Source organism: Cydia strobilella, chromosome 4 (assembly GCF_947568885.1).
Source record: "Cydia strobilella chromosome 4, ilCydStro3.1, whole genome shotgun sequence".
Taxonomy (NCBI): domain Eukaryota; kingdom Metazoa; phylum Arthropoda; class Insecta; order Lepidoptera; family Tortricidae; genus Cydia; species Cydia strobilella.
The window spans coordinates 11422309-11447107 of record NC_086044.1 but is presented as its reverse complement, the minus strand read 5'-3'; the positions used below and the strand labels follow the sequence as shown (position 1 = coordinate 11447107).

General features: G+C 40.5%; 2 protein-coding genes across 2 annotated transcripts in view; one reads left to right on the top strand and one right to left on the bottom strand.

Moving 5' to 3' along the window:
- Positions 1-601: 601 nt before the first annotated feature.
- Positions 602-23706, bottom strand: LOC134741032 (collagen alpha-1(IV) chain). Its single transcript, XM_063673769.1, has 12 exons — positions 23582-23706; positions 23372-23408; positions 14415-14786; positions 13855-14097; positions 13245-13466; positions 12815-13120; positions 12165-12635; positions 8456-8839; positions 7708-8164; positions 5534-7051; positions 3167-4398; positions 602-2461 (listed from the first exon to the last, which is right to left on the bottom strand). The coding sequence occupies exons 1-12, from the start codon at positions 23599-23601 to the stop codon at positions 2198-2200; spliced, it is 5526 nt and encodes a 1841-aa protein (XP_063529839.1). The 5' UTR covers positions 23602-23706; the 3' UTR covers positions 602-2197.
- A 22-nt stretch (positions 23707-23728) lies between these two features.
- LOC134741033 (collagen alpha-2(IV) chain-like) overlaps positions 23729-24799 on the top strand; it is a 57381-nt gene continuing 56310 nt past the window's right edge. The window contains exon 1 of the mRNA XM_063673771.1: positions 23729-23856. Within this exon, the coding sequence (XP_063529841.1) occupies positions 23770-23856 (87 nt within the window). The 5' untranslated portion in view covers positions 23729-23769. The remainder of the gene's footprint in view (positions 23857-24799) is intronic.

The window sequence follows — 24799 nt, the reverse complement described above, 5'->3', positions numbered from 1 at the left end:
TATATTATATGATATATATAGTTGGTCAAGCAAATATTGTCAGTAGAAAAAGGCGGCAAATTGAAAGAATGTAGGCGCGAAGGGTGAAATTCACTTGTGTCGACACGCTTGCGCCGTCCCACCTACAGGCGACCATATTTGCCGTTTGGCCCGTTTAGTACCGCAATTAACCGGCCGACCGACGACCGGTCTGGCCTAGTGGGTATTAGTGACCCTGCCTTTTAGGCCGATGGTCCTGAGTTCAAATCCCGACAAGGATTTGTTCCTGAGTCATGGGTGTTTTCTATGTATTTAAGTATTGGGACTTAGTCAATTTATGTAAGAAATGTCCTATAATATTTATCTATTTATTTGTTTAATTAACCCAGGGGGAAAGGGCTCATAAAGATTATTTCAAAGTGAACTCCCAGCGCTTTGTCGATACCTCAGGCGACCAGACGACTAACAGCTACATCGGCCAGAGAATAAGCTATTCAAAGAAGCCAAAGGCTACCTATCTAGAGAGGTAACGCGCCCAGTGCCAGCAGTGCCAGCTTCTGGCTAGCTGACTGGATGGGTTGGGTAGAGAATACGAGTATTTATACAAAACAAAATAATACAATTTTGTTATTTATTATGTATTTAGGCTTAAGCACGTATAAATTATAAAAATAAAACATTATCTACAATGGCAGTGCTTGTATCAACATTTATCTTCACTACACATATTTCTCAAGAATATGAAAGACCTAATTACCATTATATTAGATACAAGATATAAGAGTATACCCATACAGTTCAAGTAGTTTAACATTACATAACAGTGAATTTGAAACGGAAGTGGTATTGGTTGTGTATTATATACAGATTAAGGCACATTTAAATTATCACAAGCGTATTATCTATCATAAGTAATGTGGTTACAACTATCTTCTTTTAGATAATATATTTCCTTACAACTTGATCTATGTCGTTTAAACTGGGTTAAGAAGTTTATTAACTGTTACTAAGCACTTTTACTTTGGACTGATCCCATTCGGAAATCGAAACACTTTCTTTTTCCAAATTAAAGGACAAAACCCAAAAAATCAGAACCAAGTTGAATTAACTCCATATAAATAAAAATACTCTACATATAAAGACATTTACATTAACTCTACTTACGATATCTTTCATCCTAAGTATCCTAACTATTAAACAAACTTTGGTGTTTTTGGCTTTATTTACCCTATTCAAAACAGGAACACTGTTAACTTATAACATGGAAACTCACAATTGAGATCCCAATTGAGGCTTTCGGAAAAATAAAATGGGTATTGAAACAACAATTATTTCAACATAACAATTCGGCGTTCGAGGTTTTCGATACGCCTCAGTAGGCCAACATATCTGATATAAAATTTAAAAATTCAATTACGTCTGCAAACCAGTACCCTCACCATGAGTTTTACGCGGCTTTAAACGCTAGCGACTGCATCAACTCAAACGCAGTGCCTCTCGCTTGCACCAATGTCAGTACGAGGGAGTTGCATTGAGGGTTAGTTTACGCAGTCGCTAGAGAAAATGTCAGTGTCAAATTTGTGGTAAGGATACAGTTCGTATTAACCAACTAGACTAGTCTACACTCCATGTTTTTGGGCTGGCCTTCGTTTCGTAATAAAAAACCTAAGTCATATACTGGTGGATATGTGCTAATTATTTTTACATATGCTTGGGATAGACGTGGCTGTTTTGCTCATCAACGCCTTGCAACGAGCCACATAGCTTCGTCACAAGGGCTCACGCGGTTTACCTTCTTAGGCCCCAATGCCTAAGCATTTCTATAAACGAGAATACTTAAAAAAGAAACAAAAAAGCTATGTTATTTTTAAGGGACAAGACGCGAGCAATCTGTGAAGCTAAACATCGTTTTGATAAAATTAAATGGTATGTACCTATGGATTTGTATCATATTTATAAATTATTTAATATATAGTCCACAATATTAGATACCTACCTACGGGATATTGTCACAGGCAACGTGTTTAAAAACGTAATTAGCATTAAGAATTACTTGATGTCAATGTCAATGACCGGTTCTAGTTAAAATTACACCACAGCAATATTGAACTGATTAAAGTAGTTTGCCCCGTGTAGTTTTTTGGTATTATGTTTTAAGTTGCATACACCTAGGGTCGCCTTAAGTATACTGTCCACGAGTGAAAACATATGTATATAATTATGAGTTCTTGATGCACACTGAGCATCGAGACACTTGAGAGCGCGAGTTGAAGTCTCCTTTGTGCGTGGCCCGCCGCGGCGGCGCGCCGAAGGGCGCGCTGTCGTCGATGATCGTGAGCCAGAAGCTGAGTAGGTTGGCGAAGTGGTGGCAGGTGCCGGCCTCGCCGTTGCACTCGATGAGCGGCGTGGCGCGGAAGTCCTGCAGGCACGAGCCGGGGCTCGCCAGCGCCTGCCCGCCGCCCTGCGCGCCCGCGCCAGTGTGCTGTTCAAAAAGTGATTCAATCAATATAGCTTAGTGTACAGTAGACCAACTCACTTTCGAGATGTGGAGCTGGCGGCGAATGGCAATGGTTAATTGGACGGAGAAGAAAACAAATGAAGAGGTTTTACACATAGTAACTATAGAAAACAGAAAAGGAAAAATGCTTGGGCACCTGATACGACACGACGAATTTATCAAAAGGGAGAGTTGAGGCGAGGAGACGGAGGGGGAGACCAAGGAACGTACATAGATCAACTAAGAAAAAACTCAACGTCGTGTCGTATCAGGCTGTCAAGGAGAAGACAAAGGACCGACATACATGGAAATCGCTCCACCGACAAGAGTCTAACTCTTAAATAGTATATATGATTCTTTTTATATGATGGCACCAACTCATATTTATATCGCCATATTAATGACTGTTTAGGTGTGTATATTCTAGAAAGGGCGTGTATACCGGGGCTCTTTCATGATCCTAAAACTGGCTGAATTTAACTAGATTTTTTGTAACATTTTTAGACAGTAGCCTATCTGTTAAAGCCCCAAGTTCATAGGCAGCCTTTAACCTTTATAGCAGCATAAAAATTTAACACATTAACCAGCGAAGTCTGTGTCAAGGATATCTGATTTTACCTATCGTAATGTAAACGTCGGTTTGATTCGGTTTATTTTATGTGATATAGAATACATTAAGTATCTACTTACCATAACAAAACTGTATCCCGCCCATAACAAGCTCCAACCTCCTGGACAGGGAGGTTCGATGTCACTTTGGCTGTGTACAGCAATTACATTTGTCGGCGCTTCGCAAACAACGCATCTTGAAATGTACTCCTGAATGGTATCTCCCTCCACGGGCATCATCAACGTCGGCCTTCCAGTCGCCAGCCAGTAACTGCGATCGTTTCTACTGGCATAGTTACACGTTCCAGTCACGTCACAAAACATGAATGGCATTGTACTGAATTTTCTTACGCAAGATCCAGCGTAACCTAAATCTTGATTATGGGACTTTTCATTACCGTCTATGTATAATAGCGAATATCCTTCCCATAGTTTGATATGGCCAGGTTCACATTGAGGGATAATATCACTTTGACTGTGCTTCACCAGGAGTATTCCGGTCATAAAGTCTGTACTGGTACATGATTGTCCAGGAATTCCAGGCGGGCCAGGTTCTCCCGCTAAACCGATTTCGCCTCGGTCACCTTGGTATCCCGTAGCTCCAGTCTCGCCAGGTGGACCGGGCGGGCCCTGCGGTCCCGTCATGCCTCTGTCGCCCTTTTCTCCGTTTATACCGTCCATGCCAGGCGGGCCGGGCATGCCGTTTTCACCCGGTGGTCCGTTTAATCCAGAGAAACCTGGCGGTCCCCGATCTCCTTTGGGGCCGAGTACGATCTGCCCTGACTCTCCTTTGTCACCCTTAATGCCTTGCATACCCGGCTGCCCAGGGAAACCGTTGAATCCTCGATCACCCTTTTCACCTGGTAGACCTGGTTCTCCTGGCGGTCCATCACGCCCGTCGATTCCGCTATCACCCTTCTCCCCGGGTAATCCTGGCATTCCTGGTTCGCCTGGGGGCCCTTGGTTTCCTTTTTCGCCTGGATATCCCATCACGGTCTCGCCCTTTTCACCCCTTTCACCTTTGATGCCAGTAAAACCACGAGGGCCAGGTTGACCTGGTGGTCCGTCAAAGCCGGGCGGGCCGGCAACGCCTTCCATGCCCAGGTCACCCTTCTCGCCGCGATCTCCCGGTCTGCCCGGAGTCCCGGGGAAACCTGAAGGTCCCGGAAGACCTGTTAAGCCTCGGTCACCCTTCTCTCCGGGGGCGCCCTGTGGCCCAGGTCGTCCGTGTTTGCCAGGAATACCGTGAAGACCCTTCTCTCCTTTAATTGTCAATCCAGGCAGGCCAGCAGGTCCAGCAGGTCCAGTGTCACCTGTCAATTAAATGTTGTTTATGAATTTAAACGATTAAATTATACTGACACAATTAATAAATAGGTATATTCAAAGGAGATATATTTTTAGTGTTCCGTGCAAAACTTTGTTTTGACAAACGGAACACTTATGGGATCACTTCGGTCTTGCAAATCAGTTAAATGCGTTTTTCTCAGAGACTGTTTAACATAGAAACCTAAAATTTGAAACAGTTATAGCAATTACCACCACTAATATTGTAAATAAGTCAAAACCGCATATTTGTAAATATATGTTTACGAGTATTAAAAAACACAGTTCATTCATAACAATAAATTAGTTCTTAACAACCGGGTGTCAAAATAAAATATTCCAAGAATCATATATATATACGAAAAAGACTATTTCTGGAAACAAAACCGAGGTAAATAAGTTTTGAGCTACATTTTCATGTCAACTAGGCCAATCAATATACTGATTTAAACTAACACGATTTTCACCCATAATTTAAAACTAATACGGGACTTAATCGCGTACAAACTTACGTTAATTTATGTCCTGACGTTTCGAACGTGACGTTACGTTCGCGGTCACAGGCAGACTGGCGAGGAATTGTATCAACATCTTCTTGCCGCGCGGGTTTTGCGAACTACCCGCACTTGATCTTGATTATTAACTTGTACGCTAGGGTTGTCACTTTGTCTAGTACACAACACTCACGACATCCAATGGTATGTGTATGGTGTGTGGTTTCAAAAAACATCGAAATTTCAATCAAAATGAGGGTCAGGGGATTTCGTCTTCGTGGAATCCAGTAATTAGCAAATGTAAGGGGGAAAAAACATCCCGCCACATACCATTGGATGTCGTGAGTGTTGTGTGTAGGCAAAGTGACAACCCTAGCGTACAAGTTAAAAATCAAGATCAAGTGCGGGTAGTTCGCAAAACCCGCGCGGCAAGAAGATGTCGATACAATTCCTCGCCAGTCTGCCTGTGACCACGAACGTAACGTTACGTTCGAAACGTCAGGCCATAAATAAACGTAAGTTTGTACGCGATTAAGTCCCGTATTCGTTTTAAATTATAGGCCAATCAAATTACCATTAACACCGAAGATAAATAAGAATTGTAAAAAATAGTAAGGTAAAAACTTACCCTTATCTCCTGGGAATCCATACTGTCCAGTTGAACCCTTCTCTCCTTGGTATCCAATCTCCCCTTTGTCGCCTGCAATACCAGCTTCTCCGGAGAAACCTCTGTCACCCTTTTGACCTGGGTAGCCTGGGGCACCTGGCAAACCTTGGTTTCCTTTTTCTCCTTTCACGTCTATCGCGACACCAGGCAAACCTCTTTCGCCTTTAAGGCCAGGATATCCTACAGGTCCTGGAGCTCCTGGCGGGCCGATCGGGCCATCTTTTCCATTTATTCCATTAATGCCGTCCATTCCAGGTTCCCCAGTATCTCCTCTCTCGCCTGGTGCACCAGGTGCACCCGTTAGACCTCTGTCGCCAGGCTTACCCGGTAACCCATCTTTTCCGTCTATTCCCGGCCACCCATCGTTACCAGGTAAACCTATGTCACCCTTTTCGCCTGTGGCACCAGTAAATCCACGATCGCCCGTTAACCCTTGTTCTCCAGTAAACCCTTGTGGACCTGGCGTGCCTGCGTCACCTTTTTCTCCAGCGGGCCCAGGTCTGCCAAATCCAGGGAACCCTGCATTACCCTTGTCTCCTTTTGTTCCATTTCTACCTGGTGTTCCAGTAAAACCGCGTAGTCCAGTTAAACCGGCCTCTCCTTTCTGTCCTTTTTCTGAAGGTAAGGCGGGTTCTCCTCTAGGGCCTTGAGCTCCCGTGAAACCTCTATCTCCTTTATCACCTTTTGGTCCCATTGGGCCAGTCAGTCCCGGTGGCCCTTCAAAGCCTTGATCACCCTTTTCACCAGAAGCACCCACTAGACCAGGGATGCCGTCCATGCCAGGCGAGCCTGGTTCACCAGTGAAACCAGGAGGTCCCCTATCTCCCTTCTGTCCTGGTTCACCATCTTGACCAGGAGTACCAGGAAGTCCAGCTGGTCCTCGTCTTCCAGGGAAACCTCGAGGCCCATCAGGACCCTGAATTCCCGGTTCACCTGTCTTTCCAGGAAGGCCAATGACTCCGGGTTGTCCGGGCATTCCAGGGTAGCCAGCTTGCCCTTTGTCGCCAACAGGTCCAGGCGTTCCCGGAATACCACTCATCCCCGGGGGACCTGCAGGTCCAGGTTCTCCTTTAAGACCTTGTGGGCCAGTCGGCCCTGCAATGCCTGGTCGACCACTATCTCCCTTTTCGCCTGGAAGCCCATTCCAACCGGGTGGTCCATCATTTCCATTATTTCCAGGTACACCTCTCAAACCCTTGTCACCTTTTAGTCCGTCATTACCCGAAGGTCCAGGCGGGCCAGGCATAGAAAGGCCAGTTTCTCCTTTAAGGCCTCTCGTACCTGGAAGACCAGGGATACCCCTCAAGCCCTTTTCACCGGGCGATCCTGGGGAGCCCATAATTCCCATGCTTCCTTTTTCACCTCGAGCTCCTGGAAGACCACGTGGCCCAACTGGTCCCTCTTTTCCTTGAGCACCCAATTCACCCTTATCTCCTTTTAGACCTGTGTAGCCTTGGTCTCCCTTTTCCCCAGGTATGCCTGTAAACAGATATTAGTCAGATATCAGCGGTAGGAAAATAACTTATAGGTAACAAAAAATATACTTTTATAATTGATAAGGAGTTTTAAAGCTCGGCTTCACATGCAGTAGGGCTACAGCGCATATGATCCAGTGTGTACTGGCCTTTATACTTAAATTACTTATAACTCGTTTAAGTATAAAGGCCAGTCGTTGTGATCGCACGCACATACGAAAGGTTTTAGCTTATTAAATATGAAACGGGTCGCTCACGTATTTTAAGTCGAAGAACTCTTGAAACTGCGTCGTCGATTCGTCAACGTGTGCTACCGATGAAGCTCCTCATTATGGAACGAAACATGCCGAACAATCTTCGACTTAAAATACGAGAGTAACCCGTTTTAATATATTTAATATGTTTGTGTCTCAAGAAGTTTTGTTATTAAAAAGGTTTCAGCGTGTCTCTGTCCTAGAGCCCATAATCATCACTGGCCTGTGATCCCACAAAAAAAAAACATGTCGGCAAATAGTAAGCACCTCTATTGTATGGTATTCTACTATGCTAGCTGATAAATATCTCAACTTACCTCCCCCCTCTTAAGTCTTCGTTGCGATTTATTCCAGAAACAAATATATACACAATTGTATAACTATAAACAGCCAGTTTATTACTCACCAGCTGGTCCCGGCGGTCCTTGTGCGCCAGGCGCCCCTCTGTCACCTTTTGTAAGTTCCCTTAAATTCGCAGGACACTGGCCAGGTTCACCCTTCAAACCCATTCTTCCCGGGAATCCTTTATCTCCTGACAGTCCGGGCTCTCCAGGGGTACCTTTCTCGCCCTTTATTGAAAGACCCTTTTCACCAGGGGTACCTGGTCGACCGTGTCTTCCTGGGGTTCCATCGATTCCAGGGGCGCCGGACAATCCTTGGTCACCCTTGTAACCTGGCATGCCTATTGTGCCTTTACTGCCGGGAGGGCCAGCAAGTCCTTGGTCTCCTTTTGGCCCTCTGATTCCCGGAAGACCTCGTTCACCCTTTTCTCCAGGAGGCCCTTTTACGAGATTTGACGGAATCATTGCAGGCAGACCAGGGCTTCCAGGAGGTCCCATTGGACCATCGTCACCTTGTTTACCCTGTACCAAACATTCATATTTTAATATTTATCTAGGCGATTAGACTAGTTACAGAACGAGTTAAAAACATAGTCAGACATACCTAAATTAGGTACTTAAGGTAATATTATTATTAAAATAATCGAAAAACATTGTCCATGAATATGCGGTAAAGTTTGGTAAAATGGATTATGTACAGTCAGCAAAACTATTAGCTTAGCATCCTTTTATATATATTGGTACGCAGGGTAGTGTTACGGTGACCACTAACTAGAAGCAAACAAAAGTGTATAAATCGCATAAGGTAAGTACCGGCTCTCCTGGTGTTCCCGGTAATCCATGAAGCCCGTCGGGACCGCGTTGGCCGGGCACGCCAGGGGGTCCTTGCGGGCCTCGCTCTCCCGGCGTCCCGGACAAGCCATCAAATCCTCGGTCACCTTTCTGACCGGGCGCTCCTGGTCTACAGTCGTTGCAGACACCGCCCCTGTCTCCCTTAGTTCCCGGCTCACCCGGATATCCTGGTTGACCTGGGTTTCCTTTGTCTCCTTTTCTTCCGCGTGGTCCGACATCCCCAGGCATACCCGGGGTTCCTAATGTTGAATTACCAGGAGAGCCTCTCAATCCTTGGTAACCTCGGTCTCCTTTTTGACCTTTCTGTCCGGGTAATCCCGATTGTCCACTTGGTCCTCGATCACCCTAAAACAGAGAATACATACATTTTACATTTTATAGCTTAATAACGACCCATTCTTGGTGAATTTGTTTTCTAAATAATTGTTTTTAATTTATTGAATGTTAATCCAGCTTGGGATCCTGTAGTCCATCTGATAAAGGAGCAAGCGAGACATAGACTGTGAGACCTTAGTGTTGGATGATGCTGGACATTCTGATGTTTTGAAAAGATGTGTCCCGCCGAGTTTGTTGCCGGTCCCATATTGGGATACCCTCCTACAATTTAGGAGGGAATTAAATCTTCTCGGGTCCGTGGTGTAGGGTTGGAGCCGGCGTAGTTTTTATCGCGTATATATATATATCTTTACTTGGAAATAATTGTAGTGTATAACTAGCCTTATGAACCGATTTTGCATGTACAACCAGCCTTAAAGTTTGTAGTCTATGATTGTTCATTATTTTAGTATGTGGGTATTTTTGCACTTTGTAATTTTTCCTCAGTCACCCGTTGACCACGAACGCTGTAAAGAGTTCGAAACGTCGGGATGTATTATAAATTCAATATACGCGATATAATCCGTTTTCATAGTTTTATTTTATTGAATGTTTTTAAATTTATTGTTTTGAATTTAACGAAACTGCTGACATACTATTGTAATTTAATAATTTTGAATGTAATTTTGATTGTCACTGTTATTTTTCATATTCAATTATTCATAATGTAAAAAACCGACAATCACAATATAAATTCCTAAGAATTTACCATGTGTAATTTTAAGTGCAATTGTATATTGTAAGATAAATAAACCATACCATATCATATCATATCATACAGTCACTTTTAGGAAAAAGTAATTTTTAAATAGGTTTAATCTCATAGTATGATGTGTTTAATTGATTATAGTATTAGGAAGAGGAGAGTGGGGTCGTACAGTCGATCGTGGGTTGATGTTTTTTTGCAATAACTTTGCTAAAGCGAGGTTTAGACTAGCAAGAACTTGCATGCAATTTACGTTACATTGCCGACTACTACGGTAAACTGCATTCAAAAGTTTGATCAGATACCGCAATTTAACGTAAATTGCATGCAAGTTCTTGCTAGTCTAAACCTCGCTTAACATTACTTGTAACAGAGGTAAGCCCTCTCGATGTTACCGCTTTATAACCGCCTTCAAAAAAAGGGTTCTCCAAACTGAGAACCTCCTTTTTTTGAAGGCGGTTAAAACCCGGGTCTTTGTTGTTGTTGATTGATTGATTGATTGATTGACCCGTATGTTTTTTTTGACCCGTATGTTTGTATGTATGTATGTTTGTTCGCGATTATCTCGCGTTTGGCTGAGCCGATTTTGATGCGGTTTTCAGAAAAGTGTTTGTTATATTCTGGAGAAGGTTTTAGTATACATGGATGGTACCAATTGGACCCAGTAGGTGGCGCTGCTATCGGTATATCGTCAAATTTGATTTGCTGAAACCGATTTAGATGAAATTTTTGTGTTTAGATGAAATTTTGAGAGTGGGAGTGGGGGTGGGAGTGACGACATTTATAAATCGTTTAGCACCGAAGCGTCAGTTTCGTCGCGATTATCATCGAGGTTGGGCAACCAACCGCCAACACTAGTACTACTTAGCCAAAAACTAAATGGACAGCCTAACTATAAACGAACTAACATTTTAGCCCAAAATCTATAATAAATGAAGTACCTATCACTAAAAATAAGAAAAGGATAATAAAAAATTTAAATAAAAAACCCGACACTAAAAAGAAAAAAAATTACAAAAAAACACAACCAATATGACAACCACCAATATATAGGTAAGTATAGAGATAGTTGTAGGGACCATTATAAAAACCTAGGAATTCTAACATCAGTGTCAACATTGTGATTATTTGGATGAATGTTTAATTTTAATTTTGTACAACTGTACTTTTTTGACTTTCATAGGTGCATTATGTTAATGCCTAAATTGAAATAAAGAAAATTGAATTGAATTGAATTGAATTGAACATATATTTATGAGGTATTATTATATGTAAGAAGAAATCAAAGTCAATTCGTATGTGCTAGGGATATCAGTATACCTACGCCCGACAAGGTATCCAGACGATCTGAGGCCAGTAAAATGTAGATTGGACATTACAAAAAAATGCCCCAAGATAATGGCTCAGAAATTATATAATAAGTTGCCAAAAGAAACTAAAGCCGAAACTAATATCAACACCTTCAGTCGCAAAGTAAAGAAATTGCTACTCGATAAGACATTGTACAGTGTAAAGGAATACTTAAACAATGAGTACTGATTCTACCGTAAATATGTAATTTAAACTATTTAAGTAATTCTATCCGTAAATTGTAAATGAATAATGTGTAAGGTATGTAGGTACTGTTAAAATTATAGTATATTATCTGCCAATTAATTCTATAAATATCTTAATTGTACATTATTATATATTGACGATCTTAATATGTATAGGTATTCATTTTTATGTTCGATTGTAATAGAAACATGTAATACTTATTGAGAAATAAATGAATCTAAATCTAACTTTAATTTCTTTAAAAAAAAAGAGAACCGCCTTCAAAAAACGAACCCACTGAAAAGCACAAAATAATATATACCCCACCCCTATCCTTGTCCAGTCCCTTGTATATATTTTTGTTTTAAATTTTCAGTAAGAACATTATATTTAATTACCGTTAATTGCCGTTTTCACTTCATGTTATTTGCTAACTTTTTTTAATGTTGTACGGAGTTATAATAGCAAGTAATACAATTCAAATCCCAGGTAAATGTATATAACTACACTATAGTATTTAAGAGTCTATTTCCAGCATGGCGTCAGCCATTTCCAAATCTGAATTTAGTTTATGTACCTACATACTCGTAAAGGCTGTCTTGTTTGTTCAAAAACTAATGAGAAAGTTGCATTTTATCCACATGTGTGGCAAAGCAATTTGATGCTAATTTTAAGTTGTTTCCTATGGCTGGTAGAATTGGCTTTTAAATGATGATTGTGAATGATAAATATTTAATAACGTTCACTTGGATATTATTTGGTTTGATTTTGTTTGATGTTTTACAGTTAGTATATTTCTCGCGTTGGTGTGGTGAAAAATGTTGTGTTTCACTCGGTGGCAAAGTTTAACTCTCGTACCTAAAAACCCTTGCTACGCTCAAGATTCCACTTTTCGACCCACTCGCTACGCTCGTGATTTAATTTTGCAATCTTTCGCTTGCTCGGGTATCAATATGAGCACGAGCGGTTTAACAACAATTTTTCGCCCTCTTGTAAAACAAATAACTATTTCAGAGAACCCATAAATAACTTATAATGTCACTGTAAACTTACCGGAATCGAAATGCCACTGTCGCCCTTTTGTCCTCTCTCGCCTGGATATCCGTCCTGTCCATTGTACCCCTGAAGTCCAGCAGGTCCAGGTTTCCCTTCGGGTCCAGTATCTCCTTTGTCGCCTTTCATTCCAGGTGGGCCTTCTCGTCCTGGTGTGCCGGGGACTCCCTGTCCTCCCGGTGGGCCCATCGGGCCGGGCCGGCCCGGTTCGCCGGGATTTCCGTCCGTGCCTCTTGCACCCGGTGCGCCAGAATTACCTCGAGGCCCGATCGGACCAGGCGGGCCAACAACTGACCCTGTGCTGCCACCGGGTGGCCCGGGCACACCGGTAAGACCTCTCAAGCCTGGAACTCCGTCTTTGCCCGGCTCTCCCTTTGATCCGGGTCTGCCATCACGACCTCTCAGGCCTTCGTTACCTCTGTCACCCTTTTGTCCTCTCTGTCCACTTGCACCAAACTGGCCGACTCTACCCTGTAATTGTGACAAATACCTGTAGAAACTTTAGTAAGTAAAAGTTCATTTATTATTTGAAATTGATAAAGGGGAAATGTTTATGATGTCCAGTAAAAATAGGTACATTGCAAAAATATTAAAGTAGAATTAGAAGGGAGCGTTCTCTTGCATTAAATATCCATTATCGTTGTACTTACTCGCTCACCAGTGTTTCCACGAATACCCTTCTCTCCTTTTGGTCCTATCAGACCGGGTAACCCTTGTTCGCCTGTTTCTCCCGTATATCCCTTTTCACCCTGCATCCCTGGTTCACCCTTTGTACCTTTATCTCCTTTGTCACCTTGAGTTCCCAGGATGGCTCCTTTTTCGACTTCCACATGTAAAGGTTTTTCCGAACAAGCCTGACCCTTCTTGCCTTGGTCTCCTCGATCACCTTTGTCACCTTTTATCGATAAACCTTTTGGACCCTTAGCACCTTTTTCACCTGGTTGACCTGGAGATCCCTGCAATTTGAAATATTGGTAGATTTACTATCTTTAGCATCAAGCTACTTGTACCTAATAGTAAAGCCGGCATAAATACTTTAGAACCCTTGCACAAAGGACTGAATGTATATATTATAGTTACCGCGTATCCTGGTCGACCGCGTACGCCTAGCGGGCCGGTCTCTCCTGTGGGTCCTATCGGACCGACGGGACCCTGTTCTCCGGCAGACCCGGGCTCTCCCTTGTCACCCTTTGGATATCTTCCGACGGCTGCCGATTCTCCCTTGTCTCCTTTTGATCCCGGAGTACCCGGAAAACCGCGAGGTCCTGGATACCCCCTCTCGCCTTGAGGACCCGCATCACCCTAAACAAATTTTGATGATTAAAACGCAGAAGCAATGTCGCTTGTATTAAAACTCATAAAAGGAATATATATTAGTTGTGCTATCGAGCAAAAACTTTTTTTTATTGTTTAAGTAATATTATTTTATTTGTAAAAAAAAATCTTATAACTAACAAAAATAAATATATAATTGTATCAAAAATGCTTATGTTTCTATCCAACTCCAGCTCGTTCCATGAATTTCTTAGAACTTGGATACGAAATATCGTATTAGATTAGATCGCCAAAGAGGACCCTGGGATCCTTCAGTTCAGGATGCAACCAAGAGCTAAGCCGTTGTGCAGAAATCGTTGTACTTACAGTACATATAACAAATAATGAGTTCAATCACAGAATAGGTATTACTTACGTCTGTACCGTTGCAACCATCTCTGCCCCGGTCGCCGGCCCTGCCCGGGTCACCTTGTAGTCCAGGACGTCCCGCAAAACCTTGGAATCCCTGTTGACCAGGTTTTCCTCTGTCACCTTTCGGCCCTCGAGGACCTACTGAACCAATTTCTCCTTTTTGACCTTTTGGACCCGATGGTCCTTCAGGTCCCTCGTGCCCAGGTAATCCTGTAGGTCCAGGCGGTCCGAAAGAACCTTGTTTTCCCTGAAAAAATAAATGTTAATATAAAGACATAGAGAATTTAATCTAATCATTCAGTAAGAAACAACTAGGTAGGTAGGTAGTAATTGCTATTAGGATATAAATAAAATATTTAAAAACCAAGTTTAGCACTAAACTTAAGAGGGTGAAAATACCTATCATAAAGTCATAAACATAACCTTCTATACAGCCTGACAAATGCCGCTATTAGTTGCTGCATTAAAATATTTGTGTTTACAGCCACTGGTACCGTCTGACCCGATTAAATTAATTTCCATGGATAGGTACTTATCGAGTAATAGTTGCAAGTAAATTCATACCTTAGCGCCTTTCTGCGCAAGACACAATGGTTGACAAGAGGCGCGCGCCGTGCAGTTTGGGTGCGGCGTAACGCGTTGCTTGGTGATAGGGTCGTAGTGGGCGCCATAGGGCTCGCGTGCGGCCGGCGGCTGCGGCCCCAGCTGCTGGGACGGCGACGCCCCGTAGTTGTACCTCGGGTCCGGATATGAGTTCCTAGATGCGTCCGGGTATTGAGGGTATGAGTTCCTGGACGCATCTGGGTATTGGGGGTATGTGTCTCTAGATGCATCAGGATACTGAGGGTATGTGTTCCTCGTTGGATAACTTCCCGTGGGATAGTATCCGGGGTTAGAATTTATTTCGTTCCGCTGTGCGTACCACGAATCATCTTGCTGAAAAATAATAAAAGTAGTTAGTCAGGACAATTTACAATTCTCTGCCCTGGGATATCTAACTGCCGTGAAGTAGCTCACAATGCAACTCTTTAGTATTATACTTATTTAAGTATTTATTTAAGTATTCCCGAGTGAATAGAAAATTTACGAAAGGTCTAAAATACAAAAAACAACAATGTTTTGTGTGACAATTAGGTATATAATAAAAAACCGGTCAAATGTATAGTAGATTGTTAACCAAGGGATGAAATGATGCCTTTCACCCGAGTTAAACACTCTAATTTTCATTTCGAACACGAGGAAAGTAAAATGAATGTGTTTTTTTAAAACATGACTAAGTAGTATACATTTTTATAGTATTTCTTGAGGGTACTTTCAATTAACAATTTAGGCAAAAGTATCGTTATTCATGGAATGGAGAGTCTAATATCAGAATGGAAATTGTATAACAAATCCATTTAAACTCAAATTTCAATTGCTTATCGTAAAAAAAATTGCCGATTTTGCAAAATCGTACTTCGAATGTAAAATGCTCTAGTGCAGACACGTATCATTTTCTGCACACATTTTAGAACAACAATGATCCTTTTTCAGAGCATGAGAAATGATAAGCTCATTTAACTCGCAAACCGAGGGTTCCGTAAAACTTTCGATTATTTCATGCAACTATAAACACGAAAGGATTTTGACTATGGTCTATTTTTAGGTAGTTAAATATTGTAAACAATGTCTTTTTACATTTTCGGGTAATACTTGAAACATTTAAAATAGAAAACTGCCTGTATCTGTTCCTCACGCACGCACGTTTTTATCGTAGTAAAACTTCTGTAAGTTTTGGCACATCGAGTTAAATTAATTGACTTGAAGAATTTTCTTCCAATAAAATACCTAATTGTGGTTTGTTTACATTATTTTAAATACCTAAAGATACAGACTATAGAAATATAAAAAGTACTTATATTTAGCAAATCGGTTCACTATTTAATTTACGCGGTTTTTAGGGATAATTCTGTAATCAAGAAATTTCAAAAGTACCTAATAAAAATAATAAATACACGCAAAAGACGGTTAAATAACGAACTAAGCTCGGAAATATTATTAGGCATTATTAAAAAAAAAAAAAATCTTAGTAATGGTATTTTTTTGTACATTTTCCTTCATAGATCACTTTTTTTACTGAAAAAAAAAACAAAATGTTTTAGAATGTGCAACTCAAGCTTCTCATATCACCCCACTTGACCTAGACCCACTTGAACTAGACTTTAAAATTTTGCTCCTATCCTAAGGGGCCCACTGGTTACCAATCCGCCGGACGATATCGGCCTGTCAGTTAGAACAAAAATTTGATAGTTCTGAACATCTGACAGGCCAGACACTGCAGGCGGACTGGTAATGAGTGGGCCCCTTCAGTGAATAAAAACAACACTTTCTATGCATCTAAAGTGCACTCCAGACTACGCGGCGCGAAGCCGCGAACGTGAGTGTGGAGTCGATTTCGCTGATTAGCGCACGAGTGTGGAGGGAACTTGAAATTTTATTTGTAAAGGCCCCTTGAGACTATGTGCGCGAATCGCGGCGCGACTTCGCGGAGAGAACATGTCGCGACGTTGACGTATGACTCCACACTCGCAAACTTCACGGCGATTTCGCAGTTTGGTTTGCGTCAAGATGGCGGAAAAGCATCAGCTGATCGAGTTTAACTGCTAGTTATCTATGGCATCATACGTGATTGAGCTATTTTTCCATTTTGTTTTGTTGTAAAACCGTACAATATAGCCGTTTTATATAATATAATTATTATTTATCATGCCACATATGAGTCAAAATAGTGTGTAATGTGGAGTCTTGCCCGTTCTCGCTTCGCGCCTCCTTTGACGCGGGCTAATAAACCGACAAAAAACGGGGTACTAGGCGCGAAGGCGTTTTTTTTTTTTAATGTTTGTTACTCCATAACCGTCATTTCTGGACCGATTTTAAATATTTTTTTTTTGATTATAAGTATATACATACAGATTGGTCCCGTTTATGTCAAAAAGCAGTTCTGATGATGGAATCCATGAGGAATTGAGGGAAATCCTCAAATATTAAAGGCATACATATAGTGATTTTAGTATTTTCATCAACAAATCAAGCACTTACATTTAAAAAGCGACATTTGATGAAGTGGAACTGCTGATGATGATCAGAACGGAACTCTTCAATGACGCATAGTTCACGTTTGGCGATTTGTCCTCTTCGTTATGTTTGTTAAGCAAGTTTTCAAGAAACATTTTTGTCAAGTTCGAGTTCTGATGATGGGATCCATGAGGAATCGAGGGAACTCGTCAAATGTGAAAGGCATACATATAGTGATTTTTGTATTTTTATCAACAAATGCAGCATTTCCATTTTAAAAAGTGACATTTGATGAAGTGGAACTGCTGATGATGATCAGAATGGAACTCTTCAATGACACATAGTTCACGTTTGGCGATTTGTTTTCTTCCTTATGGACCCAGACCTAAACTTGGACCCGGACTCGGACCCGGACCCGGGTCTGAACATGGACCTTAACTCGGACCCGGACCCGGACCGAACTCTGACTCAAACTTGGACCCGGATAGCCGGACACGGACCCGGACTCGGATCCGGACCCAGACCCGGACCCGGAAATGCTACTAAAAAAGTGGGTTAGGTGGGTGGGTGGCTTTTTGAACTGCGATTCTCACAGAACATAACTGCTATCAGAAAAGTAGGTTAGGTTAGGTTAGAGCTGTGACCCTTACAGAAACGAAATGCTATCAGAAAAGTAGGTTAGGTTAGGTTAGAACTGCGACCCTTACAAAAACGAAATGCTACTAGAAAAGTGGGTCGTTTTACCTCCTTTTCTACATAATTAGGCAAAAGATGCTGTCTTTTTCATTTCATTGTCTGGAATCTAAGAGTGCACCATCAACAATAAGTGATCCCCCATTGAAGTCGGTTTGCTTTTCTTAAAAATTATTAACTTTCTTGTAGGGAACCCTAAAATGGTTCATCCAGAAATGTAAAAGAAACAGAGGATCACTATTAAAGGAAAAAATATTTAGCTCCCATTTTTTGAGACACTGAAATAATATGCTAAAATATACTATAGTAAAAAACCAGACAAGTGCGAGCCGCACTCACCCACTGCGGGTCCCGTTCATAAAAGTGTACGGCTCTCAGATTTTTCTCTTCTGTACAAATAATGGTTGCTGAAAACCCGCATTCGTTTTAAAATACCTATCCTAGACACCCCTGCCCAAGCGAAATATAGTTATTTGTTTTACAAGGGGGCAAAGTTGATGTTTAAAAAAATCTACAAAAATATTTGGTCACGCATATATACAATTATGACCGCGTATAGCGTTGCTTATTTAACTCGATGATTGATTACGTACTTTAAATAAAGACTATATTTTTTATGATTTCATTACACATGTATAGTTTTCAGAGTTTTCCCTACGGTATTACTTGCCAAATTTCATAGTTCTAGGTCAACGGAAAATACCTACATTATCTACCCTATAAATTACATCGATATACCTAACTATTACATCTGTATACATGTCTTCATTTCTTTTGAGCACATTTTAAATATGTTTACTGTTTAGGCACAACATCTGTATTAGACATACATTTTAAATAGTGCTGCAGTTTAGCATATATGAGCTTGCCTACTATGCCAGTGAGTTTTTAATAGCACGGTACATGTTAGCTAGTTACATACGTTTTGCATTCTGAATATGCAACTTGATATTTAGCTGCGTATGCTTTCTTTTGTAAACGAACACTAGTTTCCGTATAGGTACAGATAGTACATATTAGTAGTGATTACTGATTGTGCAATACCTAAGCATTATTAGGTATTGTATAAAATATTAAGAGGTGGTTGACTCGTGTACTGGCTACCTATAACACCTGTATTAATAATCTTAAGAAAAGAAGATCCTACTTAACAGAACAGTTCAACATTAGGCATTTATAATTATCTTACATATACATAATTATCTTTTTATGATTCCCCCAATGATGCTTTTCAAGTGCAAATGCTCGAATTAAAATACATCCAATATGTCATCATCAGATCCTGACTAGAAGCTAGAAGCATGCATATAGGTACCATTACAAACAAAAAAAATCTAAATCGGTTTACCTTCTTTAAGAAACATTAAAAAAACTGTAAGCACTTGCATAAAAAAATATTAAGTGCTAGGGTTCGTATTATAACTTTGAAGGTACAGATTTATGATGTTATTTTACAATAATTTAACTTTAAAAATTTATTTTTGTTTCAATGCATTTAAAAAAAAAACATTTTTTTTCTTTTGGGATTATTTCCAAAAATATTCACTAAGTATATCAAAAAATGGTTGCTGAAAACTCGTATTCGTTTTAAAATACCTATCTAAGACACCCCTACCCAAGCGAAAAATAGTTATTTGTTTTACAAGGGGACAAAGTTGTTGTTTAACCGCTCGTGCTAATATTGATACCCGAGCAAGTGAAAGAAAAATTGAATCTTGAGTGTTGCGAGGGTTTCAAAGCACGAGGGTTAAACAAATTTTGCCCCCGAGTGAAACACAAAATTTTTCGCCACACTAACCCGAAGAAAATATTAACTGTAAAATATCAAACAAAATCAAACCAAATCAAATCCAAATGAACGTCATTAAATATTTATCACTCAAAATCATCATTTAAATGTCAATTCTACCAGCTAACATAAGGAGACAACTCAAAATTTGCATCTGATTACTTTGCCCCACATGTAGATAAAATGCAACTTTCTCATCAGTTTTTGAACAAGTAAGAGAGCCTTTACCAGCTGGTGTGGTGAAAAGATTCATCCCCGCTTTACGTGTAGCCTAATTTTTTCTCTAGTTTTTATTTCATCACTTGGATGCCAAATTGCAGCTTTTTAGCACTAAGGACCACAGAACGAACCCGCGGACGGACAGACAGATATAGCGAAACTATAAGGGTTCCCAGGAGACTACGGAACCCTAAAAACCTACATCACTAAACAGTTTGTAATGCCATTTAAACTAATCGAAATTAAACTATCGTGAGACATATTTAAACTACTATACAATCATAGTGCATCTCATAACAATTACAATTAGCCTCAAGACGTAAAATACTTGTCATACAGGAATTCTATTCTGGTCTTCATGACAAGTTCCATTTCACCAAATAACACTGTTTAAATGCAAATACTTCGTTTTAGAGAATAAAAAAATCATCATCATCTTCCTCGCGTTGTCCCGTCCCGGCATTTTGCCACGGCTCAATTCCTCGGATCATAGAATCCATCATCAGAACGGACCTTGATAAAATAAATGTCCTTAACAAACTTACTTGCTGAACAAACTTAACAAAGAAGACATGTTCCGTTCTGGTCTTCATCAACAATTCCACTTCATCAAATGTCACTGTTTTGAATGTAAATGCTTAATTTGTTGATGAAAAAATAAAATCACAATATGTAATACATTATGACTGTATGCCTAATATGCCTATAAGATTTGAGAAGTTCCCTCGATTTCTCATGGATCCCATCATCAGAACTGGATTTCGACAAAAATGGGACCAATCTGTATACATTATCGGTAAGTATATATTAAAGTCCTGAACATCATATATACAAATAGTACCGCCGCCATCAAACTGCAATCCTCTGGTCCGTCCTTCAAAATAGAGAGAGGAGTTAAGCAAGGAGACCCGCTATCGCCGAAACTCTTTACCAGCACTCTGGAACATGTGCGCCAAGTTGGGGAGAGAAGGGGCTTGTCGTCGGAAATCGCAGATTACTAGTAACTAATCTGTTAATAAAAGTTTAAAGGGCCATATGTACTGTAAAACGTTGTACGATACACGTGCGAATAGGTAATTCGCAACTCGTGTCGATTTAAAAATTATAACCGTACATCGACCGACATATATAATATATCAAAGTTACTCTCGTTAAGTATTTCTTAAGTAGAATAATCTTCACTTGGTTCAGTTGCATGCAATAAATCTGCCATTGGATTGGATTGCTAAAAAATGCCAATAGGGAATATTATGCGAGACTGCGTAGGGGGCGCTACTACCACAATCTGATCAATAAAATGTCTCCATCGTAAAGTTGCTTATTACAACAACATTATTTTCAAAAAATAATATCTCCGTACCTACACAACTTAGGAGGTAGGAGGGGTTTATTTTATGTTATCGATAGCTTAAATTATTTATTGTAGATTACTGGGATATGCATAACTCCATACCCGCAATAAGGTACCTTTAGCCATGGGACGTCACAATTGTTTCCTATACTTGATTAGGTTTCACAGTGGTCATGAAAACAAATTTACGGAAATTTACATAAATAACAATATCAAACATGTTTTTGCATTTTCAATTAATTAAAAATAAACAAAAACTCAAATAGTACGGATTTATTGTGAAGTCACCTGATGGAGAACCGCCAACAACGAAAAATCTAAAATTGTTATCGACTTATTTCTCTATCGCTCGAATAGCAAGAACGGTAGATAGGCATGTTCGATGTTGGCGGTAGGCTCTCTGTGTCTGTCTGTCTTAAATTGTTTTTAAAATTTGCGGCGAAATTAAAGGAACACATTATCTCAACTCATACGAGTATGCCAACGGTTATACTTAAGTACTACGTTACGGTACTATACTAGGTCTTTTTAACTAAAGCCTCTCTAGTCTTTACGAACGTCATACTAAATGTATTTGAACGTTAATCATTTCAATTTTGGACACTAATCCATACTAATATTATAAATGCGAAAGTCTGTCTGTCTGTCTGTCTGTGTGTTACCTCTTCATGCTTAAACCGCTGAACCGATTTTTTTTTACCACGTCGGTGGCAATCAAGCATACGGCCCGCCTGATGGTAAGCAGTCTCCGTAGCCTATGGACGCCTGCAACACCGGAGATATTACACGCGCGTTGCCGACCCTAACACTCCTCTCCCTCGTTGAGCTCTGGCAACCTTACTTACCGGCAGGAACACAACACTATGAGTAGGGTCTAGTGTTATTTGGCTGCGATTTTCTGTAAGGTGGAGGTACTTCCCCAGTTGGGCTCTGCTCTAGATCTGGAATGACATCCGCTGTCCTGTGCTCTACCACACAAAGCGAGATGTCATTCACAGTGCCCATACCTCTCTTTTGGACGTAGTTTAAGGACATATCCGGGTCCGGACGCAGTTTAAGGACATACCCGGGTAATTCAGTTGAAATTTGGCGTATAGATAGTTTGAGTCTCGGGGAAGGACATAGGATAGTTTTTATCCCGAAAATCATCCCTTAAGAGGGTGAAATGCGAGGTGGAATCATGGTGGAATTGAGATAATAAATGAGTTGCCTAATATTTGCTATAAGACTCTCCAGGCGCTATTCTTACTCTAGCTGGGGTTACTAAGTCCACGCAGACGAAGTCGCGGGCAAAAGCTAGTATTTATATAAAAAAGTAGACTTTTGGCAATAAGTTGCTTTCAAATCTTTCAATGTTAATTTAAAGTTTGATCCATTTCTAATATTTACAGAATAATTGCATGGTTACACTTAACAATTCACTCTGTATAAAGTATGTTCATTGAGAATTGTGGCGGTTATCAGTCGGGCAGTGCGCGAGCCGCCCAGCAGCCCGTGCCCGCACATGCGTAATCAGTTTCTGGAGATATTTATATATATATTTGACCTCCACTACATCGTATACCTAATTACATAAAAAACTTAACGGATGTCATCATCAGATATGAACGCTTGGTTATACTTAATCAAAAACCTGTACAAGGTTTAATATTCAATTTGACGTATGTATAACCCCTCTGTATATGTTTTCATACATATGCAAGCATATTACATTTTTACAATTTGATTTTTAGAAGTATTTTCCTATCCGAGATTTTTTGGACAATGAATTGCAGGGGGGGAGGTAGGTAAATTTGGAAAATAAATCAAGACCAAATTTAAATCGCATTCACATTAAATATGTAATGCACAAAAGAAAATCATCTTAAAAACTTTATGTTAAGTTTTGGTCATAAATGTTTGACTGAAAAATAAATACTAAAATACTAAACAAAAATAAAATGTTACTTAACTTTTATAGGTAGGTATGTATTTTACAGGCGCTTTATAAAACTGGAAGTGTTACGAGTAAGTATATAAGTTTGCGCAATACCGGCGCATTACATCCGAGAATTGATAAACTTTGTCGGTCTCGGGTTTGATCTATTTAATAATTAAATTTAATCTTCTTTATAAGATTGTATAGTCTACAATTGCATTTGCTATCTGTTATAAAGAAAAAAAAAGAATTTTATTTTGTAAGTTGAAAGACGCACACTGTATGGTAATCTTTTTCTCTGAACTGTTATGTTTGAAGTTTGACTTTGACCAAATGTTCGCATTTGGCAGAAATTGCAAAAGGAGGAGTAAAGCCAGCCGGCGGTCGCCGCGGCTCCAGACGGGCCCGCCGCATTCCCGCTACTTTTTATGCGATTTTAACCACTTTCACCAAATTCTAATAAAAGACAACTTGTAATTTGAAACAAAAAAACTTACCGTGTTGACTCCAATTAGGGGCAGCGCGGCCACCAAACTGCGAAATAAAATAAAAACTTTACTTACCAGTATTTCTTTTAACTTATTTAAAAACTATGAAATTTCAAACTTTTAAAAATAAAATTGCAGTTTATTTTTGGAAAAAATTAGTGTCGCCTTTGTATGTTTAAGAATTTCGCAATTCCAAGTTTAGTATATTAGTACGCTCACCACAGCAAGTGGACCGCCATGTCCCGGAGCGCGCAGCGCCTGAGTCCCGTGCGCGCGCGCAGTTAGTGCCGGGACGGGATACTAAGGAGCGCTCGGCTCGGGCGGCCCCCCGGGGCCCCGCCCCGTCGCGGCCAGGGCGCTCGCCCGCGACTCTCCACAGCGCCCGGGGCCAGTAGTGCGGCGCAGCCATGTCGGGCCCGGCGCGTGCGCGCCCTTTCCTGCTGCCGCTCGCATCCTGCGTGCTCCTGATCTTCACCTGCACTCCATCCTCCGCAGTAAGTACCCTTTTCTTCACGTGTGTTAGGGTTCATGAGGCTAGGTAGAGTTTGCTCGCCTCAGGTGTTCACGATATAACCTATCGGCTAAAAAGACATCAACGCGCGAATAAGCGCTGAACTTCTCGGTAAGTTTCAGCACATAATAACATTAACTTATCGTCAAGCTGCGCAAGAATACAATCGGTCTCAACTAAAATGACGCCTATTGAAATACAAATAGGCTAAAGCAATTATACCTATCAGGAAACAATTTTTTTTGTGTAGGACTGTAGGTAATTAAGTATTAACTGCTTCGATGCAAGAATATTTTTTCAGGTTGCATTTATAGTTGTTATGTAATTATTCCTTTTTTTTAAGAGTACTAGTTTAAATTATGACAAACTGAACTTATGTGTATGTATGGCTTACCTTGGCACCATACCATAAATACCGTACAGTAAGGACTTCCTATTTGAAACTGAATCGTTAATCGCGTATATCGCCGGGAACCTGCGGATCTACTTTTTATCCCGTCGTTAAGGACCTAACTGATTCCATACACAACTTACAACGTTTTACTTGAAACTAATGTTTTGTCGTCCTTGACCCGCTTTCATGATCCTGATAATTTTCGTTTAAAAAAATATAATTCGCTTTTCTTGAAGAGACTGTTAACAACAAAACCATCCTTGAAAGTTCGCTTTATGTTTGTTCATTTGAATTGTAATTATAACTTAACGTTGTAGGCGATAATTTTAAGTTCAGTCATCATGCAACATTATATTATACGTACGTACCTAGTGCGTCTGGTTTAGTAAGCAATTTCAAAATTACCTCGAATGAACCCTCAAGTTAACTTTAGAAACTGTATACCTTGAGGTACCTTGAGGGAGTCTAGACACGTTTATTAGCCCTGAGAATTAATTAAGTACCTACATGCCTAAACCACAGCCCCCCCCCT

Bases quoted from the DNA above. Each gene is read 5' to 3' on its own strand.
- LOC134741032 (XM_063673769.1), bottom strand. From the start codon at position 23,601: ATGGCGGTCCACTTGCTGTG. The intron at 23,409-23,581 runs GTGAGCGTACTA...TTTATTTCGCAG, and splicing joins ATGGCGGTCCACTTGCTGTG to TTTGGTGGCCGCGCTGCCCC. The intron at 4,399-5,533 runs GTAAGTTTTTAC...TTTAATTGACAG, and splicing joins TGGATTCCCAGGAGATAAGG to GTGACACTGGACCTGCTGGA.